The sequence below is a fragment of the Cebidichthys violaceus genome, unplaced genomic scaffold (genome assembly GCF_023349555.1).
Source record: "Cebidichthys violaceus isolate CVI_PGR_0920_01 unplaced genomic scaffold, fCebVio1.0.p SCAF_3, whole genome shotgun sequence".
Classification (NCBI taxonomy): Eukaryota; Metazoa; Chordata; class Actinopteri; order Perciformes; family Stichaeidae; genus Cebidichthys; species Cebidichthys violaceus.
In genome coordinates this window covers 12,863,977-12,886,986 of record NW_027176483.1, presented here as the reverse complement: position 1 = coordinate 12,886,986, position 23,010 = coordinate 12,863,977, and the positions used below count along the sequence as shown (strand labels likewise).

Here is a 23,010-nt window from a genome sequence, read left to right as displayed (position 1 = left end):
TCTCTGTTGCCAAGAGAAACGGAAATGATGTCAGACGTAACCGGAAGTGTAGCGTAGCCGTCATTGTGTTGAGGGCTGTGAGCTGTTTGTCTTCACTGAGAAAATGCCGGAGTTAGCGGTAGAAAATGTGGTCGTTCACCCGCTGGTGTTGCTCAGCGTGGTTGATCACTTTAACAGGTCAGTGAGTTCAGTACGTGTGTGTGTTCCTTACACAGGTTGAATGTTTAAAATGTCTAGAAGCGTAACGTAGCTGCTAAGCTAAGCTAATGCTAGCCCTGCTGAGTCAGAGCCCCATTGAGAGTGAATGCAGACAAGCTAGTTAACGTTAAGTTAGCTCAGTGAAGTCAGTTTAGGTCGTCACCTATTGTCAGAAAACAATGTGTTTAACTGTTAAATGAATCCATAGTGGTAATCACCGTTGCTTAATGTTAGTAGTTGAACTTGCTCTTCCGTAACGTCACACTTTGAGGATATAATTCTGTTATTTATTTCATTAGCGATAGATGACATGAAGATTTGGCCATTAGCTTACTCAAGCAACCTAGCTAACGACTCAGCCTGTATTTATGAGTCGAGGCGTTCACATCTGAAAACAACATGGAAATAGAAAATCAATGTAAAATGTAATTCTATGGACAAAACTATGTGGCTCTAACCAGATTATCTGTTCATTTGACGATTCAATCTACAGGATAGGAAAGGTGGGCAACCAGAAACGAGTGGTCGGTGTCCTTCTGGGATCATGGCACAAAAAAGTTCTTGACGTCTCAAATAGTTTTGCAGGTGAGTGACATGACGACAACATTATGAGGGCTTGAGAGAAACGAGTCCAGTAAAATAAAGGAAACTACAATGAGTGGCAGAGATGTACTGCGTTTTAGTCACTAATGTAAATCAATATCTTAAAGGACTGGATCCTTCACTTATAATGCAACTCAACAGTATCTTTCATTTCACCCTCCCTGCCTGTTAAATACCCTAATCGTTCAGACCTAATGTACCCCAGTTTGTAATGTTGACTTTCTGTGATAAATGTGTATTCTTCAATTCTAAACTAAAATAACCTAGATGACATCATCAGCATTTGTAAGACCATAGAAAGCTCCCTCCAGAACCACAGAAAACATAACCCACTTTGTCATAGTCAGCAGATCATGTGTAAAATCAGTGGAGGGCCCCCTTTTAAGATATTATAAGATATAATACATATAAGATCTGCTTTAGACATCATTTGTACTGTGGAATCCTGCTTTACCCACTACAGCACTGTTTAAAATGAAATGTAAGTTTGCCACAGTCAATTTCTGTCAATTCTTAAATTCATTGTCAATGTTCCTTTAGTGCCATTTGACGAAGATGACCGGGACGACTCAGTGTGGTTCCTGGATCATGACTACCTGGAGAACATGTATGGCATGTTCAAGAAAGTTAATGGTAATACACTGGCTGCATCTATGTGATTCAGTTGTGTTTCATGTGATGGTGTTGCCCTGAGTTCATACTTGTTTCTTCCCTGGTTTTCAGCCCGAGAGAGAATAGTCGGATGGTACCACACAGGACCCAAGTTACATAAGAATGACATTGCCATCAATGAGCTCATCAAGCAGTACTGTACTAATTCGGTATGCAACTGCTAAACTTTTCTCCTCTGCTTAATGTGGATGTGTTGTTGCATAACCTTGTTCTACTCGTTTTCATTCGGATGTCGTATAAGTCACTCATATATTTGTTTTTTACCCTACCAGGTGTTAGTCATTATAGATGTGAAGCCCAAAGATCTCGGCCTGCCCACAGAAGCATACATCTCTGTGGAGGAAATCCATGACGTGAGTGAATCATGGATTGCACTGAATTCAAAGTTTTGGGGCTGAGCATTGAATTGTTAAATTGCATAATACATTTACATTTGTGTGAGTTTGGTGACAGTGCATTCAGGGAGACATTGATACAAGTTTGATGATTTAGAATTAAATAAGTTTTGTTCTCTATCTATCTAAGCTCTATCTATCTATCTATCTATCTATCTATCTATCTATCTATCTATATATATATATATATATATATATATATATATATATATATACATACATACATACATACAAACTGCAATGTTGTCATCCTTTTACATCTGTTGGTTTCAGACACTACTGAGACTTTTCTTTTGAGGGTTTTTAGTTCTTAGTTGAAAACTTTGGTTTAAATGGAATTATATATATATTTTTTTTCATTGTTGTGATTTACTATTTCTAGGATGGTACACCAACATCCAAGACGTTTGAACATGTCACCAGTGAGATTGGAGCGGAGGAAGCAGAAGAAGTGGGTGTGGAGCACCTGCTCAGGTATAAAACAAACCTTTGATTCTCTCACTTTGCTGCACTGTAAACTGTGTAATAGCCATTTTCGTCACAACAGTAAATAATTGTGATTACAATACAGAGTATAAAAGATACAACTCTACTGCTCTTTCATAATAAACTGACTAAAATGATGAGCAAATGTAAACACCTTGCAAAACATGTTAAGACAATCATGCTCGTGCCCATCATATCCAGAGATATCAAGGACACCACGGTGGGCACTCTGTCGCAACGCATCACAAATCAGGTTCACGGCCTCAAGGGACTCAACTCCAAGCTGTTGGAGATCCGCTCTTACCTCGAGAGAGTGACGGCAGGAAAACTTCCCATCAACCACCAGATTATCTACCAGCTGCAGGATGTCTTCAACTTGCTGCCAGATGTAAATCTACTGGTAAGTTGTTTTGTGTTTGTATCTATATAGACACACTTGTCTTTTCATGAATACTGTACAATTACAACTGTCACACAACTTTGAATTTATTCAGTGGCCCAAAGAGATGTGGAGGTGAAAAAAAAATAACTGAAAAACACAACATCTACATTTTTTAACTTTTATCTCTACCTGAGCAGCAGCGTCTCATTGTATCCACTAGAGGGCAAAGTGAGTCATTTAGTAAAACACTCTGCTGCAGCACATTTGTGCTCAAATGTTGACCAGCATGAACGGAAGTTCCCAACAAAGACATTTGTCCACTGGTGGCAGTATTTTATTTGTGTTACTGTAATGATGGTTTCCAAATTAGACTTTGTGATGAACTTTGAACTCTTTAATTCCATTGTTTTTAGTAGTTTTTTTGAGTTGATTGCTAAAATACTCAACCAACAGTTTTGCATTTGATCATCTTGTGGTTTCTTTTCATATTTAACACCTTTTGGTCAAATGGTTTCAGCATCGCTGTCTAAAATTGCATAACAGAAGTCAGTATGCCTCTGATTTTAATTATTATATAGCTTCCAGATCCTTCTTCATTTTGATACGGACATGATGTGGGTTGTTGTATTGCTTTAGAGATGATTTTGTGTTCCTGATATCATATTTCTGTCTTTTGCAGGAGTTCACAAAAGCCTTCTACCTTAAGACCAACGACCAGATGCTGGTGGTCTACCTGGCCTCGCTCATACGCTCCGTGGTGGCTCTTCACAACCTGATCAACAACAAGATTTCCAACCGCGATGCAGAAAAAAAGGAAGGACAGGAGAAGGAAGAAGGCAAGAAAGAGAAGAAAGACGACAAAGAGAAGAAAGATGATAAAGACAAAGACAAGGAGAAGGAAAAAACTGACGGTGCCAAGAAAGATGAGAAGAAGAAGAAATGAGTGCTCTCCCTGTAAGGTCTCTCAAATCATGCCATCTTCCTCTGGATGGTGCTCTACTTTCTGCCCACAGTCACAGCTCTGTATGTGGGTCTCAGGCTAAAAGTAGGACTCTATATGGGGAATGGTGTCATTTGAGATTTGGCCTCATGGTCACAAGTGGCACTCATAGAGACTGTTATTATCGTACAGAGATGATGATGATGATGTATGCGTCTTTGGTGTTCTGAACTATGAAAACATGTTTATTCTGTTTTCACAGTTGCCATGCTCCTGGTGTTGGTACAGCACCTGGGGTTGCTTTTTTGTAATATGGAAAAAAAAACTGTTTTGTTTCTGTATCACTCATTAAATTGGGATCATATTAAAAATGGGTTGTTTTTGCAGTTTTCACTGTTCCTATTCTATCATTCTAAATTTAAAAACTGTTAGTAATTGATGTATTATAGACTTGCCGGTAGGCAGATGTACTGATGTTTGTTTTGAGAGCACCTTTATTGTGGTGTTATGAGACAGAGCAAACTTTATACGCAAACATAGCGATGGTGAACAGTCACAGGCAGTGTGTGTGTGTGTGTGAATATTCCCCATAGGGCAGTATAAACTCAGTGATGCTCAGCTTGCCAAATTATAGACTGCAAGGAAAATAAGGATGAGTTATGTAACTGAGAACCTGCTGTGGACAGATTATATTAAAAGTGATACAGCTCTAACTAACAAAAACTACCATATATTGATACCCATACCAATAAAACGGCAAAACGGAATACTGAAATATGGTAATACCACTTCATAAGGGAGAGAAGAACCAGGTAGAATAAACCCAAATTTGCAAGTGCTTTATCGGCATGCCATTTTATGAGGGGATTGCAAAAGCATGTTGTGCTTTAAGTTATCACTGACCAGAAGTTTTAAAGATTTCAAAGATTTAATAACTCCGTAAAATAAATTTGACAACTGGGCAGACCACATCTGCTGATGAGGATCATGTGATATGATTGAAAGCTCCAGAACAGTTGAATAGAAGATAAACGGCTTGCACACATTACACAGGACACCATCATAATAGTAAATTAAAATGTTTTTAAAAAAAAGTAACAAAGGTATATAACATAACCAAATGTAGTTCAATTGCATGTGATGTAATAGTGGGTAAGTGTCTTGGCGCATTTGCGCTTTAAACGTGTATACAAACGTACAGTTCTCCTATAAACTCAGTACAGAGCACAGATGCAATATAACCACACACAGGGAGCAGTGTGGTGCTCTTTAGTGAGGGCAGGCGGGACTGTCATCTGCTATATTTTTAAAACTGCGTCATATGCAGCTTCTCCAAATGGCTCGAGGGAGCCTACACATTGCTGTTACAGTAACCCCAAAAAACCCGCAGTGTGCAGACTAGTAGTAGTTACCAGTACAGCGCATTGTAAGATAGCGCAGGTTCTGTCGGGCAAATCAGATTATTGAGGAGGTAAACTGGATTCTGACGTAAAGGGTTTAAACCCCGGCAGAAGCAGCGCGTGTGCTGCTCGTGCACACTCGCGGCCAGCAGAAGCAGCAGTCGGCGAAGAGGAGAGCAGCTCGTGCCACTTTCAGTCAACAAGCCCCCCCCCCCCCCCCCCTCTCTCTCTCTCTCTCTCTCTCTCTCTCTCTCTCTCTCTCTCTCTCTCTCTCTCTCTCTCTCTCTCTCTCTCTCTCTCTCAGGACTGGAGCATGACTTCTCACACACACCGCTGCGACTGAACAGGACGGGCGGCAACATGGCCTCGTATCTGCCGGTGAGGCTGCAAACTAGTCTGTATACTAGCTTGTTCGACAATTTGTTTTGGGAATTTGATAACTTGTTCACTTGTCAGGGTGTGGTAGAGCTCCGCACGCTGGAGGCCTGCTTTGATTGACTGCAGGTGGTGCGTTACGAGCTCCAGCGTTCCAATCTAAATTGGCGTGTTACAATTGTGCTCCGCCACGTGAGCGTTTGGTGTCCGCCGCATGTCATGTTTTTGTGTGTGCGTGCGCGCGCGGGGGGTTAAACAGGTGGTTGCGAGGAATGGCTTCACTGTGATTTAAATGCGTCTTTTGCGCACGTTATCCGTCAGTGCCAACAGCCGTTTTGCGCTGAGTTGAAGAGATGGCTTCTTCTTCTTCTTGTTCCAGATCGCTGATGACGAGAAAGGCTATGAACTGGACCTTTTCTGTGTGCCCAGACATTATGAGAACGATTTGGACAAGGTGATCATCCCGCATGGACTCATCATGGACAGGTAAGATCAACCAGCACCAAAAATGACTCGTATTTCTGTCCAGTCATCTGTCTCTGACACACACACAGTCACACTGGTTAGTGCTGTTACAGCAGTGCACTGTATTTGTTTGACAAATCTCTGTAGACCACGTCCTGAAGTGAATTTGAATGTGGATTTGGGAGGCATGGTTTTAATGTGCAGTGCTGTGAAATGCATTGTAAGCAATTACCTTTAAGTGCAATATCATGTAAAGCAAATCCTCCCTGTCCATAAGAACCGAACTACATTCACCATTGAATTAATTTGAACTTTCACTCTCTGATGCAGGACAGAGCGTCTGGCCCGCGACATTATCCAGGACATGGGGGGCCACCACATCGTCGCTCTGTGTGTGCTGAAAGGAGGCTACAAGTTCTTCGCAGACCTCCTGGACTACATTAAAGCACTGAACCAGAACAGTGATAAATCAGTCCCCCTGACGGTGGATTTCATTAGGGTGAAGAGCTACTGTGTAAGCCGCCTTTTCTCATTTAATTTCCAGGAACCACTTGTGCTAATGTGAGGTGTGTGATTAAGAATGAGAACAGTCTTAAATGGGCCTCTGCAGTGTTCAAAGAGTGGAGATTCTGGATGCAATGTACAGATGTTTAAACCTGTGATTTAGGTTTGTGGTGAGGATTGTTCTTGTGACTAACTGAATTAGTAATAAACACTGGATGGATAATGTTGTCTCCTTTATTTCCCCTAGAATGACAAGTCAACAAACAGTGTCAAAGTCATAGGAGGAGACGAGCTGTCCAGTCTCTCAGGCAAGGTTAGTCCACCGGAGTGTGTCGGGCAGAAACGCTTCAACCACACATTCCTGTAGGGTTGTTTACTTCATCATCTGTCCTTTTGTTTGTTTTTCTGCAGAATGTTTTGATTGTCGAGGTAAGTGGTTTCTTCTTTATTCTTTATTATGTTTAAGTGATATGGATACAATATGTACATTTATATTGGAATATCATCAGACATAATTTTAGAGTAAAAATGAATTGGAGCTAAAACGCCACAGTCTGTTGTTTTAAGTCATGCCTCTTTGTGTTTATGCCTCCCACGTTGATGTGACCACTCTCCTTATGTCATGCATTATAAAAAGGATATTGTAGAGACGGGAAGGACGATGCAGACGCTACTGTCCCTGCTGAGCGAATGCAATCCCAAGATGGTTAAAGTTGTGAGGTAGGCGCCGTCGGACACAGTTTACAGTCCAGGAGGCCGAACAATAGACCTCCACTGTAACTGGCTGTATGTCTGCAGAGAGAGTGCACAGAACAGTGCTCTTAGCTAATGGACGCTCTCCTTTAGGACTGCATTAGAGATGTAATGTGACGGTGGGAGAGAGCAGCTTAAGAGTTAATCTGCTGCACTAATTTAACTGCACTGTGGCGTAAGAGGCCATTTCTCTTGTGTATCCCTGATAGCTGGTTTCAAAACAGGAAATGGGTTGAAGCAATGTGGGCTTCCTCTGATGTTTTCATAAGAGGTGGTAGTTTTCGATTGATTTACTGTATATAACGACAGTTATAACGACTGCTTTGATGCTGGCCCTGTATTTACAGCCAATGTGTCTCTTGCCAAGCTTCTATTGGGAATAACATTTCTTAAAGGGGCAGTTTACCCAATTCAAACATTTCCCACTTAGAAATGCAGATAGTTCCTGTTCCAGCTGAGGTTTAGCGATATCTACCGCTGACATTTCTGCTGCCGCCCCAATTCAACAGAGCTGAGTAGTATTTTATTTATGAATTACGTTTGAAGAACTCTAAGTCCTTGTTAACCAGAGAACGTGGTAAGCTTTCTATTAACTGTTTTCTTTTAGAACCCTTTTTTACGTAGTGAAAAATCAGACTGTTCTGTATATAAAGATACACTTTAACATATATATCTTTATATACAGTGACTCATAAAGTCAGACAACCACCACTTGTCCTGTTCTAACATTGCATCCATGCATGTTGAATAGGATCCACACAGAGAGGTTGATCCTGAACCATGAACATGCATTTGTTTGGCCACGGTGCTGTTAAGGTGTGCCGAGATCAATCTGTGCCATCTGTCAGTATTAACACCTGCACTGAAAATGTTTTGGCATGTTCATTTCTCTTCGAGGGCTTTTGTTTCTTATACACACTGTATTTTGTTTGTAATTCCAGCCTCCTGGTGAAGCGGACCCCAAGGAGTTCAGGGTACAGACCAGACTGTGAGTGCCTCTTTTCTCACCTCACACTAAGACATGTTGTATCTGTGAAATGTACAGGACAGTGCTCATTTCATGCTAGTCACTCACATGTGTGCCCGGTTCTTTGAAGGGCTGCTGAAGCGTTATTTAAAGCTGTGTTCTCCATGCGGGATTAACAGTCATTTCAGGAAAATGTACTCCAAATGTAGCCGAGCATGGCACTTATGCAGTAACGCATGCCTGATAACCCCCTGCTCACACTGTCTGATTATGTAAGGCTTTTAGGTCTGAGTTGGATAATCTCTTTAAGATTGTCCCTGAAGGGCAGCTGTTACTGTAAGCGTTTTGACTTCCCACTACACAGCACTGACAGCTTAAGTACAACCTCACACAGGCGGTAAAGAAGCAGCATCTATTCACTCACAGAGCTTCTAATAACAGTAAATGTTTCCACATCTCATTTTAGATCAGCCTGAGAGTTTTTCTTCCACTGCACTTAAGTAGTTGTTTGTTTTCTTTGTAGGACTCACGGTGATGGTGTCTATATGTTTATTTCAGACATTGGTTTTGAGGTGCCAGATGCCTTTCTGGTGGGCTACGCTTTGGATTACAATGAGTACTTCAGAGATCTCAGTGTAAGTTTGCTGCATGTGATCACTTCAGATGATGATGAGACACCTTGTGATACAATGTTTCAATTCCATGCTACGTTTTAATTGTGGACAGTATACTGATTTTGCAGTTGGCAAGCACAACATGCATGATGTATATCAATCAAACTGGGTCCTTGAACTGCCACTGCTTACACAAAGAAAAAAGTGTTTTCCTAAATATGTAATGCTCATGTTTTAAACCTTAAACCCTCCTCAACCTGTTCCACCACTACCTGCAATAATTGCAACTGTGAATAGCGTCCCTATTTACTTTTTGCATTATGAAAGAATAATGTGCATTAACAGAAGATGAAAGAATCAAGCATTGATTTTGTAGCTTTAGAAATTTGCCTACAATTAGTTTGTAGTATAAAATGGGGACAAGGCACATGCTTTGTAGCATTCACATTTGACAAATTGTTGACTGATGACTGAAGGTGTAGCTTACAAATGCAAGCTACACAAGTGCAATGACAAATAATAAATATTTATTTGCATTTTATTCAGTATTCATTTGTTTTCCTCCCTAAATGCTGCTTCAAAGCCCTCTCCCTCTTAAAGTCATTTTGACATGTGACAAGTATGAAAAGTGCAGGTGTAATTGATGAAAATGAATGACTGAATTTGAAGCTGCTGTGGTCGACAAATGCTAAATATGTCTTACCTCTTTCAAATGTAATACCAATTTTTCTTAAGGTTTAAACACGATAAATCCAAACCTGTCTTTTAAAATCGGTCATGTCTATTTTGTGTGTACAGACCACATGACCTTGGTCTCCTTAATGGTAGCTGCAGCAATAGACTAGCTGTACAAAATGTTTAATTAAAGCAGAAAATGCAATCCCTGGAAAATGAAAATTCGCTAAACATGAATTCACTGTCCTCTTGTTTGTTTTTATTTGTTTCACAGCACATCTGTATACTGAACGATCAAGCCAAGGAGAAGTACAAAGTATGAGCAGATCAAGTGCTGCAGAGGCGATGACTGAAATCAGGACTAGGACCACTGTGATGCCCCTCCTCAACTGTGCTGTGTTTTGAATCTTATTTAATTTTCTACATAAAATTCCACAAAATGTGGGTTGTAAATAACTTAATTTCTCCTCTATTGAATATCAGTTATGTGATGAATATTTTGGTTGTTAAATTTTGAAATTATTTATTCACTTTTGTGTACTTTACCTGTAAATTGCAGTTTTATCTTGGAGATAGAAAGAAGAATGTCATTCATTTGTTTGAATCACACTGTGTTCAGTGAGCTGTCAGTCATATTTAAGGAGCCTTCAGTTTGTGTTTGTTTCATCTCTCATTATGCCATGGATGTAGCATTATGCCATAAAATGACTGACTTGGAATGTACTGTATGTTTTATTTCATATCTGACGTTTTCATCGAGGACCCGTATACAGCAATATAAATCTCGTTCAATCTCTGAATCCTGTTTTATCCACGTGATTATTTTTGCGTTCCCATTCATGACACATTCGTTATTTATGAGAAGCAAACGTATGATTGCATAACTACGGTGTCCTGACAGCTAACGGGCTAACTGTGGCTAACCAGCAAAAGTCGTCGCATACAATGACGTCATTCTTATGGGTTTGTTGTGGTCGTGTCCGTTATTGTCTAGAATCTAGATTGTAAGCAACAAATTGCGAAAAACTTGCATAAACTCTGGCAAGTCACGTTGCCCGGTATCCTGTCTTAAGATCCTAAACTTAATCACTCGAGGTCAATGCTTAACTTTAACCGTCTCGTGGAGGTTTCCTAAATAGTGGGCAAAGATGTTAAGATATTTCTAAGCCGTCTCTGTTGTAGGGTGACGTTACCCGGCTAACGTGTTGTCGTTAAACGTTGTCCTAGCCGTCGTATAAATGGTAAACGTGTTAACGTTAATAATACAGGACGTCATTGGAACAGCCTTTGACACACTTAAGATGTGTTGTGTAACGTTGACGCGTGCTAAGGTGTAGTGCTGTACTCGCTTATAAGTGACTACATACGTTGGCTTCCGGTTTGTTTATGCTTTGGACTTCTAGTGTATATTAAGTTTAGGTATTTATTTTATTGTTGCTGTCCTTCACCTCTCCGTTTTTACCATGCATATTAAAGAGGAGACGATAGCCATTTTAAAGCAGTTTGACATCGGAAACAAGTTCGCGTCTCTTCCGGTGCTGCCCAAAGCCTCGGTGCTCATCCCGCTGATCGTGAAGAACGGACAGCTGTGCACCCTGATGACCCTGCGTTCAGAAGAGGTAACTCGAGTGGATGCCATCCATGGGGTGGACTGAGCTGTCTTTTTAATCTAACGCCACTCTTGACTGACCTGTGTTTTTTGCGCAGCTTCGGAGCGGCGCTGGAGAGGTGTGTTTCCCTGGAGGGAAGAGAGACCCCGGGGACAGAGACGACGTGGACACCGCTCTGAGAGAGGCCGAGGAGGAGATAGGTCTACCGCCTGCTGATGTTCAGGTGGTCTGTAGGTTGGTCCCCATTATCAATAAGGTAGGACAGTACACATGAGTCTTCCCTGTCATGGCATCAGCTGCTTTGGGTCCATCTCTTTACCCTCTCCCACCTTCATCTCTTAACAGAGTGGTCTGCTGGTGACCCCGGTGGTTGGCTTCATAGATGAGTCATTTTGTCCCTGTCCAAACCCGGCAGAGGTCAGCGCTGTGTTCACAGTCCCTCTGGACTTCTTCACCAGTGACAAGGACCACTACGCCAGCCACGGTGCTGCTGGGATGATGGGGTTGCTGCATTCCTTTTATTTTGTGGACCCCGACTCAGGAAGCCAGTATCACATCTGGGGCCTCACTGCCATCTTTGCCATCCTGGTCGCTGCCCTTGCTCTCAGGAGGACGCCTGAGTTTGATGTTGTTTTTGACCCAGAGGATCCGCTATCCTTCTTCCAACGGATTCTACAAAGAAAAACTAGTAAACTATGACCAGCCGGTCTCCTGATGTCTGTAATGCATTTGTGCCAATTCAAAAACACCTGAACTTGTCAACATTTACAGCATTAATTGTGAGGATAAGAGTGCAATGTGTAACTTTACTTGAATGCATTATTTGCTTTAAAAGATTAATTTATAACTAGTGCATCTAAAAGACAGAGGGACGATTAAAAGGAGCGAATCAAGACGTTTACATTTTTATTAATTCATTTAATGTAGCAGCAGGATTACAGATATAAACAGAAGAGTATACAAATGTCCAGACCAAGGCAAAGTACATGTTAATAATAGTTCAGATGTATGATGACACACTGGGGTTGACCGTCGTCCCGACTGCAGGGTCTTAAGGCCAGATACTAAAGCTCAAGCTACACAGAACGGATACAACAGAACTGTTGGAGAATGTGAAATAGAAAAAGCAAACTAGGAAAAAGTGAGCAAACTGATTACACACAAGATTACAGCTCACACTATTGGCAATTAACAGTTCATTTATCATGGCTGCTCCTTTTTGATCAAGCGTTTCACAGCAACAATAGTAATGTTGACAAGCACATCAACACAAGAAAGCTCTCCAAAAAACAATCTCCGCGGTCTCGTCCCTTTTACCTCACATACACAAATCTCAGGAGGCATGAAAAACGTTTTTCAACAGAAAGTAACAGACAAGTTGACAATTCACTTGTGAAGCTGCACAATATTATCTTGAGAGTACTTACTCTGATATCCTGGAATGGATTTCCAAAGTGAAAATGTTAAATTTTATATATATATATCTCTGGATGGGTTATGCTTGTGTTTAGAAATAATAATTCACTGAAAAGTGTTCCGATGTTCAACAGTCCTTGTGAATAAAAAGGACAAGGAGCCGAATGGCAAATGACACGAAAGGGACACCAGTAAACACAACGGAGTAACAGTTAAGTTATCAAGGCACACACAGTTCTGCTGAAAGCATCACAATTGAAGTTCAAGATACCCCTGCAGTATATTTCACATTTAAATATACACGGATATTCATTTACATGACTTAAAGGACAAAACTGATATTTTGTAAAGATTTGTGTGCTATCTTCACCACCATTTAAATTAACGTTTCACATGTTTTCTCAGGTGGAAGTGGCTATTTGAAGAGTCAGACTGAGCATCCTGGAATTGCTCAAAATGAAACAACTGGACGTGAAAAAAACAAACATGAAATTACACCACAGTCCAAGACAAAAACAATCTGACAAATGTACAGTGATACAAATGACAGTTGGTGCCAATCCGCCCCACCCTCTCTGCCTCAAAATATATGTTCTCTAAAAACTGTAATTGGTCCGATGTTAGATGTAGAGCAAGCTCTATGTCCACACCATGAGGTAACATTTACATTCATGAAACTGAAGTCACAGGTTGGCTTTCTGTGTTGGTATGGCTTTAAGAGGCATCACTGTTGGGCAACATCATGTGCTCTTAAACTCCCCAAGAGGAATGGAATGCTTGGAAACATCACTACTGCGCTCTAACCTGATCTACAGTTAATAAATGAGTCAAAGTGCCGTTTGAGATGCATGACATTTATAAAAACACACACACACACACACACACACACACACACACACACACACACACACACACACACACACACACACACACACACACACACACACACACACACACACACACACACACACACACACACACACACACACACACACACACACACAAAGAAAAACCTAGCCCATGTATTATGGTATACAAGTTGGGTCAAGTCAATGTTTAAACAGTTTAGAGTTAAGTTCCAACATATTTGCTTGATTTCAGTCACACACTTATAATAATCACAATAAACCTGCGCTTCATTTCAGGACAACAGACCAGCAATGATATTCTTTGCTATGAGCATAAACTAAAACGTTTAGTTTTACAAAAATACTCTATTTTTGATACATGGATACAAAATTCTAAAAAAGATAAGTTACTTTTAAAATGGATCACTAATATCTGCAGGACAAAATAGTATGAATATGAAAATGCAAACAAATGCAGATGTGAGCAATACTATTCTAACATTTGAATTCTCAGAAATTGACTTTTTTTTTTTGATAATGCCAAATTGGCTACTGTTGTAGATATGGAACGTACAGCAGTGTTATTGTTACATCAAAAAAATAGAGTAATGTATCCTATTGGTGGAAATATTAATGAGAGGTCAACTGATCCATGAAACGAAGTACCTTTACATATCTTTATAAAATTTGTACTGAAAAACATGCTGAATTACTATCCACGTAAGAGCTGCATAACTTAAATGAGTAGGTACAAACGAGTAAACATTAGGAGGGCATTTGCGAGGACAAGTATGAGACAAGATGACGGCGATTTACAACAGGAGCTTTGGTTTGCCTGGGTGCGCTCCAGTCTGACCCCACAACAGCCAGCTCTCTGGACTCAACTGCTTCAAAACCAACGCTTTAGGTCAGTGCTATTGATAGAAGTACAAACGGTTATGCACTAGAAATACATCAGAAGTGCCCATTACTCCTGCACATCTTTTTTTTTTTTTCCTTTTCAATTTTAGGATGGCAAAGGCATGACCCACCTTACCCTGATGTTCTTAGACTAACCAATCTCACTCCTCATGCCTAAACCAACCCAACCAACAAGTGCAGGCCAATCAGAGTAGGTCATGACTTCACCTTCCTAGGGGAAAAAAAAAGAGAATTTGGCTTCCTGCACATAGCACCGTAGATAGAACCAAAATGGCAGCCTCTATGTAACAGAGACTTCATTTACCAGTCAACCCCTGTTCACAACACAAGGGACGGTTACTGGAAGCCAACTTCACATGGCGCCGGCCAGCACGCGGTACCAACACTGAGACGAAAACTAAAATATCTAACACAACACAAGGTAAAACAGTCTCAAGTGACATTAACAGTAAATAGCACAAATAGAAACACGATGACAATTCCTTCATTTCAATGCACAGACTAAATTAATCATTGAATATTTTGGGTGTTTTGTCAGTGTGAAAAACACAAAGGCCTACTTACCACTCCAACACTGAAAAATGACAATGCTTTTGTGGGAATGGCTGTTTGTTTAGACAGACTTGACTGGACCACTGAGACTGAATACAAAGAGGAATTCAACAGTGAGTAGACATTCTATACAAAGTTGTCCTAAACCTCAGAAGTATTCAGACATGACAAAATGTTAAAATGCTCGGTAAAGATGTATTTACCTTATACAAAAGGTAACTGCTGTGTGTTATTTCGGTTTTTAACTGGACGTTTCCAAGTACAAACTCAGCTGGGTCAGAAGGGAGCTGTGGACAGATATAAGGATTAGCTAGAGGTTATAAAGTGCTTGAGATAAAATGTTTATAAAACCACACAACACTCCATTTTCACTAGTGGAAAGTTTCTTTCTATCCACATTAAAGTGGTAGAGGTTACCAACTTCTTCAAAACAAAAAAAGATACACACATTATATCGTTGAACGCTTCTTAAAATTTCACCAAGAAAGCTTCTACAAGCCCAGTAATGAGGCCTTAACCTATGAAACCACGGGGAGGGGCCAAATCAAAAGGCAAGTCACATTATTCACATGGGGAATCTCATTTGTGAGTGTTTAACAGTCCCTCCTCTTTCTGCACATGGGGAAACCCCCTGCAACACCAGCATGTCTTGATACCCATTGTGGTGTGCGATGTCTTCTTTTTTTTGGAGTTGATCATTATTTGAACACTCCCGATAGAGTCTGCACAGGTTCATACTGATACATGATTGAGGCAAAACATTCTACAAATGTACTTAATTTAATAGTCATTACTCTTAGAGTACATTTTAGGCAAATTGTTGACGAATACATATCTGCGTCAAAAGTTTAAACTGAGTGGGGACATTATTCAATCCCTGCTTTTATGCCAGGTAAATGTCCCCCCCCTCCCCCCCCCCCCCCCCCCATCTCCACATGATGAACAAAATAAAAACAAATCTCACAGACTGCCTCTCAGAGTGACGTGAAGGCGTGGCGTTTACACACTCACAAAATAAGATTCAGCCTTTATCGGACACTTATGTGCAACCTGATATTCACGCTTGGCTGTTTTATCTACTCTGTCTGCTTCTACACACTCAACTCCATCACATTACTATTCCCATTTCCTTGTCGCTGACATTCTTTGTCCCTTTCCAGTTAAACCTGGCAGGTTTTTTTTTTTTTTTTATCATCATCATCCATCATCTCTTAGGTTCACATTATTAAAACACTCACAATAAAACACTGCATTTCTGAGACTGATGGATAAAGCAGTTATTACAGGCCTCTCTGAGCCTGCAAGAGGGGTAATAACAAAGGCGGATTCTTCAATTCAAGGACAATGGGTGTATGAAGGCTATAATTAATTATAAATATTCCATAAAAACAGGGAGTTACATGAGCTCATAATTTGGGTTTTAGGTAAAAGGGGCATTTAAATCTTACATATTTAAAAGTTTCTAAGTTTTGTGGCATTGACACAAAACACCACCGCTCTGTTTGTTGGTGTAAGGATGTTAAACTCTCGGCTACTCTCCTTAGTGCCCACATGGTCCAATCATTATTCATCGCTTCTGTACATTCTCCAGTAGGTCCTAAATTTTATCCATGTTGGACGACGCAGATATTGATGCCTGCAATTGATTCTGTAAGCTGTTCTGTATCTGCGTCTGTAGATTGGTCTGCATTGGAGTTGGCAGGCTTGTTTCTATGGTTGCCTGTAAACTGGACTGCAGAGCCGTCTGTGTGTTTGCCTGCATTGCATTCTGCAGGCTGGTCTGCAAGGCGTTCTCTAAGCTGGACTGCATTTGTGCCTGAAGGGTGTTCTGTAAGCTGCTGTGCATGGTGGCTGGCATTGTGGAGGCAGCCTGGTCCAACAGAGGCTGCATGTGACTGGAGTTCTGGGGCTGGCCCTGAACTGGAAGGGCGGGTCCAGAGGAACTGAGCAGCTGGGGTGAGTCTGGGAGGAAGAGAAAATGAAAATATTCACTATTATCAAAAAGGCATTGGCAGCGGCATTGCCAAAAAAACAAACAAACACAGTTAGTTAACTCTTATTTTCTGTACTTCAGAGGTGGAGAAGACCAAAATCATCTTACCATTCTGGATGCCAAACACAAACAGATTGGCCTGCCCTTGTGGAGCCACATTCCCACCCACAGTTGTCTGGAAAAGCTGTTCCGGGGGCTGCTGGCCAGGGTTGGCTACTACACCCACCCCCCCCTGTACCACAAAGATGGTTGTGCCAGGGGCTGGAGCCTGGTTGTTCAGCTCCTGTGAGCCAATAGTGCTCTGCAGGCTGGACAGAGATGTCTGTGGCAAGAACAGCTCCACAGGTTGAGTGCTCTGGACGCTGATAGAACTTGGGCCCACTTGCATTGGCTGCTGTTCCTGGAACAGGCTCTGCTGTTGGTTCTCAGTGGATGTGGAGTTGCTGCCTGAGGAGCTCTGGTCTTGGAAGGACATGGGCTCTGCTGGGTCTGGCTGTTGGATTCCAACGCCAATGCTCCCCATAGGTGAAGGGCCTTGGGTCTGGGTGCTGAAGAGAATAGTTGGGGGAATAGCCTGGGGGTTAAGATCGGTGGTGCAGAGGAGGAGGCCTGTTTGTTGGGGTTGGGAAAGCTGGCTCTGGGGGACAGGGTTAACCTGGGAGTGGTTTGGGATACTTTGGAACAAGGAGCTCTGCTGGCCCATTGGAAGCTGTGGTGGCTGCTGTTGGTTCTGCTGCGGAGACTGCTGCTGCTCCATGGGGGTGCTCTGTTGCTGCATTTGGGAAAGCTGAGTTTGGGGTTGGTTCTGAAACATTGCAACAGACTGGGGCTGACTGTTAGATGTCTCCATTGAGGAGATGAATGCCAGCTGCTGCTGCTGCTGCTGCTGCTGTTGTTGTTGTTGGGGCTGAGGGTTTGGGGACAGGTACAGGGTTGACCCTGGAGGCTGCTGCTCGGAGTTCAGACTGCCACTAGTCAGAACAGTCAGCGTATTCTGGAGCAGGGCAGCCTGGACCTGCTGTTGGGAGCCCTGGGTCTCAGCCAGGGGCCTGGGCGACTGAAACAGCTGCTGTGGGGGAGATGTGTGGGATGGAGGCTGTGTTGGGAAGCTGGTCTGAATGGTGAGCAGCTCTCCAGCCTGTTGAAGGAGGGACACTGGCTGCTGTATTTGGGGGGACGAGTGGATCTGGGGTTGAAGCAACTCAGCCTGAAGGTGCTGCTGTAAATTCTCCAACGCCTGCTGCTCTTGTAGTTGTTGCAAGTTGCTCAACGCTTGGTTTTGCTGCTGCTGTTGTTGTTGTTGTTGTTGTTGTTGTTGTTGTTGTTGCTGCTGCTGCTGCTGCTGTTGTAGCTGATGTTGTTGTAAATTGTTAAGTATTTGATTTTGTTGTTGCTGATCCGGAAGTTGGATGTTGCTAAGGACTTGTTGTGTCTGACTTTGTTGCAACTGTTGTTGTTGAATATTCTCTATGATTTGCTGCTGTTGCTGGTCTTGTGGCTGTAATATAAGTTGCTGTTGGATCTGCATGTTGCCAAGAACTTGCTGCTGTTGTTGCTGTATGTGTTGCTGCTGAAGGTTACCAAGGATTTGATGTTGTTGATGCAGTTGTTGATGCTGTTGAAACTGTTGTTGTATCTGCTGTTGTTGTTGTTGTTGTTGATGTTGTTGCATCTGTTGTTGCTGTTGTATCTGCTGTTGCTGTTGATGCTGTTGTATCTGCTGTTGCTGTTGTATCTGTTGTTGCTGTTGTATCTGTTGTTGCTGTTGATGCTGTTGTAACTGCTGTTGCTGTATCTGATGTTGTTGTTGTTGTTGTTGTTGTATCTGTAGCTGTCGCTGTGTTGATAGTGAATTATCTGTGGTTCCCAATCTAAGGCTGTTCATGTTCTCCTGGACATGCTGTTGAAGGGAGTCTGCAGAGGGGGTGGGGCTGTACAGCACAGAGTTGAGCTGCTGCTGGGCTACAGCCGCCTCAAACACCTGCTGGAGCGTGGTGTTGCCTCCAGCCTGGAGCTCCCTCACTGCCCTCTCCAGCTGGGCCACCTCTTCCTGGGGGAACAGAGGAACCTGTGACTGTTGGGGCTGAGAGGGAGTTGCTATCTGGGGCATGGCCACAACTACCACCCCTCCACTATTATTGGAACTCTCAGGAGCTATGCTGTCTTGAGGATCTCGGAGGAATTGCTGGGGGACTTCTGCTGTCACGGGGGGGATTGTAGTATCGCCCGGCACTGGAAAGGAGGCTGTGGGGGCAATGTCCTGCTTCTGTATGGTGCTGAGAGACTCTAGGCTGGGGAAGACAGGGGGCGCCTGGGCAAGCTCCACATCTTCAGGTTGGAGGGGCATTGGGCTCTGAAAGGACTCTCCACTGGAACGAGGACCAGAGCTGAGCTCCAGTGTCTGCTGCACCGTGACAAGAGGGTCAGGGGATGGCTATGGGAGGAAGCAAAGATGTTACAAACTGCATTTCTGGTAGGATTCCACTTCTTTTGAGAATGAATGGTATCTTACCTTAAAGACATCTGTGCACGGTGGATTACTAGACACTTCCATTGGTGTGTCCTCTTGCCGTTTGGAAGGCGGAGCAGAGCTGTCAGTTTGCTCAGATGATAAAGATTTGATCTGGCCATCGAATATACACGTCTTGACCAGGGAGGGCCCCTCTGTTTTTACTGTCCGGACATTTGAGTCATCAGCTGTGTGTGAGAGAGTTAACACAGGATAGCTGTAAGTCTGTGAGAAGACCACGCCCTTACAATGATGTCTTGTGATTTAAGCTTCTCTGAAAAGTCAATGAAGATTTCTGGCATTTCAGCAAAAACCGACACCTTTCATGCAAACGCATCTGCTGTAACTGTAACTGATTTATACAACCAATGCAAGTAGCATTTTCCCTCACATAATAATATGGTAACAGTATCTTAGCAATGGGAGTAACATACACTTCCGCTGGAGCCTGTACCTGAGTCTGGAGTATAGGTGAAGGGCTGGGGATCATGTGATCTACCAGCATTGGTCATGACAAAGATTCCCACAGAAACAGGAGAAGTGGCTGACTGGTTGTGGAACGGTGGGACTGTCACTATCAAATGGTTCTGGAAAACATTAGAAATCCAAAAGGGAAATCACAAATTCAGTAAAATCCCATGGAGAGCATGGTCAGTGAGAGCAGAATTATACAGCTGCATTTACCTGATGGAAAAGGTCCATGTCAATCTTTGCCTCAGCCTGCCAGGAATTATCATCTGCAAATAAAACAAAATGTTTTTCTTCTTCTTTCAGCAGAGGTTTACATGCAGAAAACCATATCCACACAAATCACACTGAGACAAAGACAACACCAAGCCGACTACAGCACCTGTAATATTCTCCTGAAAAATAACTTTGGTTCCTTTGAGGAAGTTCTTTCCGATGATAAAAACTTCCTCTCCTCCTCTCACTGAGCCGCTGTGAAGACTCTTCTTCAGGATCTCTGGAACTCCTGCTGGCTGGGCTGGAGAAGGACACAACAGTCAATGAATCAACACTCACATGACATCTGGGCTAGTGTTTGCCAGAAGGCATGTGGAAGACTGAAACAAAAAGAAAGAAAGTTCTACAGTCTGATAAGACCAATGCTCTATGGCCATCCTCCTCAATGCTATGCGTGACAAAAGAAAAACACCACACATCACTGGAAACACAGCCTCCCCCAGCATTTAGCCTCATGAAGCCTGGTAGTGGCTGTGTTTGTAGCTTAAGACGGATGTTTACAACTACTCACTGCAGAGGATGGGCGATGAGGCGACCTGTAGAGTAAGTACTGATCCATCAGGTTGGGGGATGTTGACTCTGAAGGCCAGCCTGGCCCGTGTGCTCTTCTTCTTAGACCCTGCCACACCAATACGGGCCTCCACATCTGCATTACGCAGCTTCAAAATTCCTACACGGTCCACCCTGTAGAAACAGCCAAGGATGAGGGAAAACACGACACACTGAGAACTTCTTAAACATCCACACAGTGTAAGTATAAACTGGTAGCGATTATCCACAAAAAATAAGCCCTTACGCGAGTGTCATGTCACTGCTGGGCTCCAGAGGAATCTCAATGACAGTGGTGCCCTCTATGTCCACCTCCTTGCAGGCAGTGGTGTTGCGTCCCGTCACTCTGCATGCCTGGTAGAAACCGTGAGGCTTCACTCTGCCTGCATCATTTGCAACAAACACCTGCAGCACAACTGGTTCACTCACACCTTCCAACTGGGGACAGAAAAAAAAGGAATTGTGTGTTAATAACTTGAATTGACCCTCACTAATAATAGAAAACATAAGGCCATTAAAGAATGAAGTGTCAGATCTTCTTTCTCCTTGCGTGGATCTCACAAAAGTAAACAAGGGAAATACACTGCATACAGTGGAAGAAATGTTCTATTATATCACAAAAGATGAATATTAGTTTGTTCAAAGATAAAACTTCTAACATCTTTACATGTACGCCAATAAATGTCAGGGTCGTTGAATTGAGTGATTCGTACTTTACACACATAAGCAGCCGGCAGCTGTTTAACAGAAGTGCTCTTCCTTCACTTCCCTGTCCAGACTTATCAGTAAAAGGTAAAGTTACTATAGGATGATCTAGTTTCCAATTCTTTGCCCTATGCACATTGGGTCTGTTTTTTGATTTCTCAAACCACACAAACCTGTGAACCACACAGAAAATAGCAGGCTATCCATTGTAAAATAAAGCTTTTGAAGTGGCTAAAATGTGCAGATGGGTATTGTTTAGTGGGTGAATGCTTCTGATGTGTCTCCACTGGCATGAGCATTCTCTTGTGGAGCACAGTACTCCACACCCTGTGTATTTTTGGCCTTATTCAGACAACTTCGGTGGTAATATTTTTCCCCGTGTTCAAGAAGCAGCAGGTGGCCTTCTGTGTCAAACCTTGACAGTGGGGAATCCCTGCTGTGTGCGGTCTTTGACAGAACCTCTGCTGCCCTCTGTCAAGTAGCGAGCTCTGTGCTGGGTCTCTGGCTGCACCAGGATCTTTAGCTCTTTCCCATCACTCCTCTGGGGGTACTGAGTAGACAGTGACCCACCCTTCACTGCAGGTCCTGACTCAAGAGAGCTGCAGGACAAAAGATAAGAAACATATCACATGATAACATTAATATGACTTCTAGAAAAGGACATTTACTGTATTGCTACAGATGGATTAAAATGCGTTGGATTAGGGTCACCCCACCTGGATATGGGACTGTTCTTGTCTGTGCCCAGCTGGGATAGGACAAAGTGAGGGGCCTTGGCACTGTCAGCATCAAACACATCCATGCTGTCCTCCGGAGGAGCAGGCTTGGGCCCAGGCCGTTGGCGGGGGGTGCGTTTCCGAGACTTGCGCGGCACCTCCGTGTTGTCGTTGTAGGAGACGGAGCTGATCAAGCTGAAGTTGGAGACGGAGTCATCAGCCCACATGCTGCTGCTGTGCTCGGAGTCTGGACCTGTTGGACCGGATGCGGCAGGCTCGTCTTGGCTAGACATCTGGCTGTCGTCAAATAGGTCCTCGGGTGGCGGGGATATGCTCAACACAGGCCTCCGTTTTGATGGGGTGTTCTGAGGCTGCTGGGCTCCTAGCCCTGACAACACTCCTGACCCTACGTCTCCTGCTGCAGTGTTTGCTCCACCGTTGCCTCTGCTGGGGGCAGATACAGCACCCTCCATAACTTGAATCTCCGAAGCTCCAGCTCCATCCCCTCCAGTGGAGTGGAGATGCTGGGGACCCTTGAGGTGGTCTGAGGACGAGGTAGAGGAGCCAGTGGATGGGACTCCCATGGCCAAGGACGATGAGGCAGAGGGGCTGGAGGTGGAAGAGGTGGCATCTGTAGTAGCATATACAGATAAATAAGTTAGTGCAGATGCTCAGCACAGTGCAGGCTAGCAGTCCCATTCAAGCAGCTGAATTTGTGCATGATTTGTATTGATTTCCTCTCTTCCCAACTCTAATTTCAACAGACTGTTGTGGGTTATACGCTCTCACTGTGCATGCGAGAGCCATCAAGAATTGATCAAATATTCTGAAGTTAAAGTTGAGAAGGGTACTATAGGTCCCACAATGTTTTGATTCCTACAAAACTTTTTCTCAATTAAAATCAACGTGACAAAACTGACATGCTTTGTTTACAAAAACAAAAGCAAGCTACAAATTGTTACATACACATTGCCAGAAAGAAACACAACAACATCTGGTTCAAACTTTCTTGTACAGC

The 23,010-nt window shown here is 42.9% G+C and overlaps 4 protein-coding genes and 1 long non-coding RNA gene across 6 annotated transcripts in view; 3 read left to right on the top strand and 2 right to left on the bottom strand.

The window, feature by feature from the left end:
* The first annotated feature begins 46 nt into the window (after window positions 1-46).
* Window positions 47-4,065, top strand: psmd7 (proteasome 26S subunit, non-ATPase 7). The gene is made up of 8 exons (XM_068722365.1): window positions 47-177; window positions 692-783; window positions 1,342-1,434; window positions 1,525-1,622; window positions 1,746-1,826; window positions 2,251-2,342; window positions 2,556-2,754; window positions 3,416-4,065. Exons 1-8 carry the CDS (start codon window positions 104-106, stop codon window positions 3,677-3,679), a joined length of 993 nt encoding a protein of 330 aa, XP_068578466.1. The 5' UTR covers window positions 47-103; the 3' UTR covers window positions 3,680-4,065.
* A 1,267-nt stretch (window positions 4,066-5,332) lies between these two features.
* Window positions 5,333-10,229, top strand: hprt1l (hypoxanthine phosphoribosyltransferase 1, like). Its single transcript, XM_068722367.1, has 9 exons — window positions 5,333-5,454; window positions 5,831-5,937; window positions 6,247-6,430; window positions 6,668-6,733; window positions 6,832-6,849; window positions 7,058-7,140; window positions 8,115-8,161; window positions 8,699-8,775; window positions 9,704-10,229. The coding sequence occupies exons 1-9, from the start codon at window positions 5,437-5,439 to the stop codon at window positions 9,749-9,751; spliced, it is 648 nt and encodes a 215-aa protein (XP_068578468.1). The 5' UTR covers window positions 5,333-5,436; the 3' UTR covers window positions 9,752-10,229.
* A 148-nt stretch (window positions 10,230-10,377) lies between these two features.
* On the top strand, window positions 10,378-13,292 carry nudt7 (nudix (nucleoside diphosphate linked moiety X)-type motif 7). The gene is made up of 3 exons (XM_068722366.1): window positions 10,378-11,048; window positions 11,137-11,295; window positions 11,385-13,292. Exons 1-3 carry the CDS (start codon window positions 10,893-10,895, stop codon window positions 11,736-11,738), a joined length of 669 nt encoding a protein of 222 aa, XP_068578467.1. The 5' UTR covers window positions 10,378-10,892; the 3' UTR covers window positions 11,739-13,292.
* Window positions 11,929-15,674, bottom strand: LOC137880832 (uncharacterized). Its single transcript, XR_011103833.1, has 2 exons — window positions 14,980-15,674; window positions 11,929-14,865 (listed from the first exon to the last, which is right to left on the bottom strand). It is a non-coding gene; the product is annotated as an uncharacterized lncRNA (long non-coding RNA).
* A 32-nt stretch (window positions 15,675-15,706) lies between these two features.
* The window catches only part of nfat5a (nuclear factor of activated T cells 5a), a 14,889-nt gene continuing 7,585 nt past the window's right edge, over window positions 15,707-23,010 (bottom strand). For both annotated transcript variants that reach the window (XM_068722359.1, XM_068722360.1), the window contains 10 exons: window positions 21,993-22,623; window positions 21,692-21,875; window positions 20,819-21,009; window positions 20,534-20,706; window positions 20,129-20,263; window positions 19,963-20,015; window positions 19,733-19,865; window positions 19,282-19,466; window positions 16,878-19,203; window positions 15,707-16,738 (listed from right to left, as the gene is read on the bottom strand). In XM_068722359.1, the coding sequence (XP_068578460.1) occupies window positions 16,374-16,738; window positions 16,878-19,203; window positions 19,282-19,466; window positions 19,733-19,865; window positions 19,963-20,015; window positions 20,129-20,263; window positions 20,534-20,706; window positions 20,819-21,009; window positions 21,692-21,875; window positions 21,993-22,623 (4,376 nt within the window). In that variant the 3' untranslated portion in view covers window positions 15,707-16,373. The remainder of the gene's footprint in view (window positions 16,739-16,877; window positions 19,204-19,281; window positions 19,467-19,732; window positions 19,866-19,962; window positions 20,016-20,128; window positions 20,264-20,533; window positions 20,707-20,818; window positions 21,010-21,691; window positions 21,876-21,992; window positions 22,624-23,010) is intronic.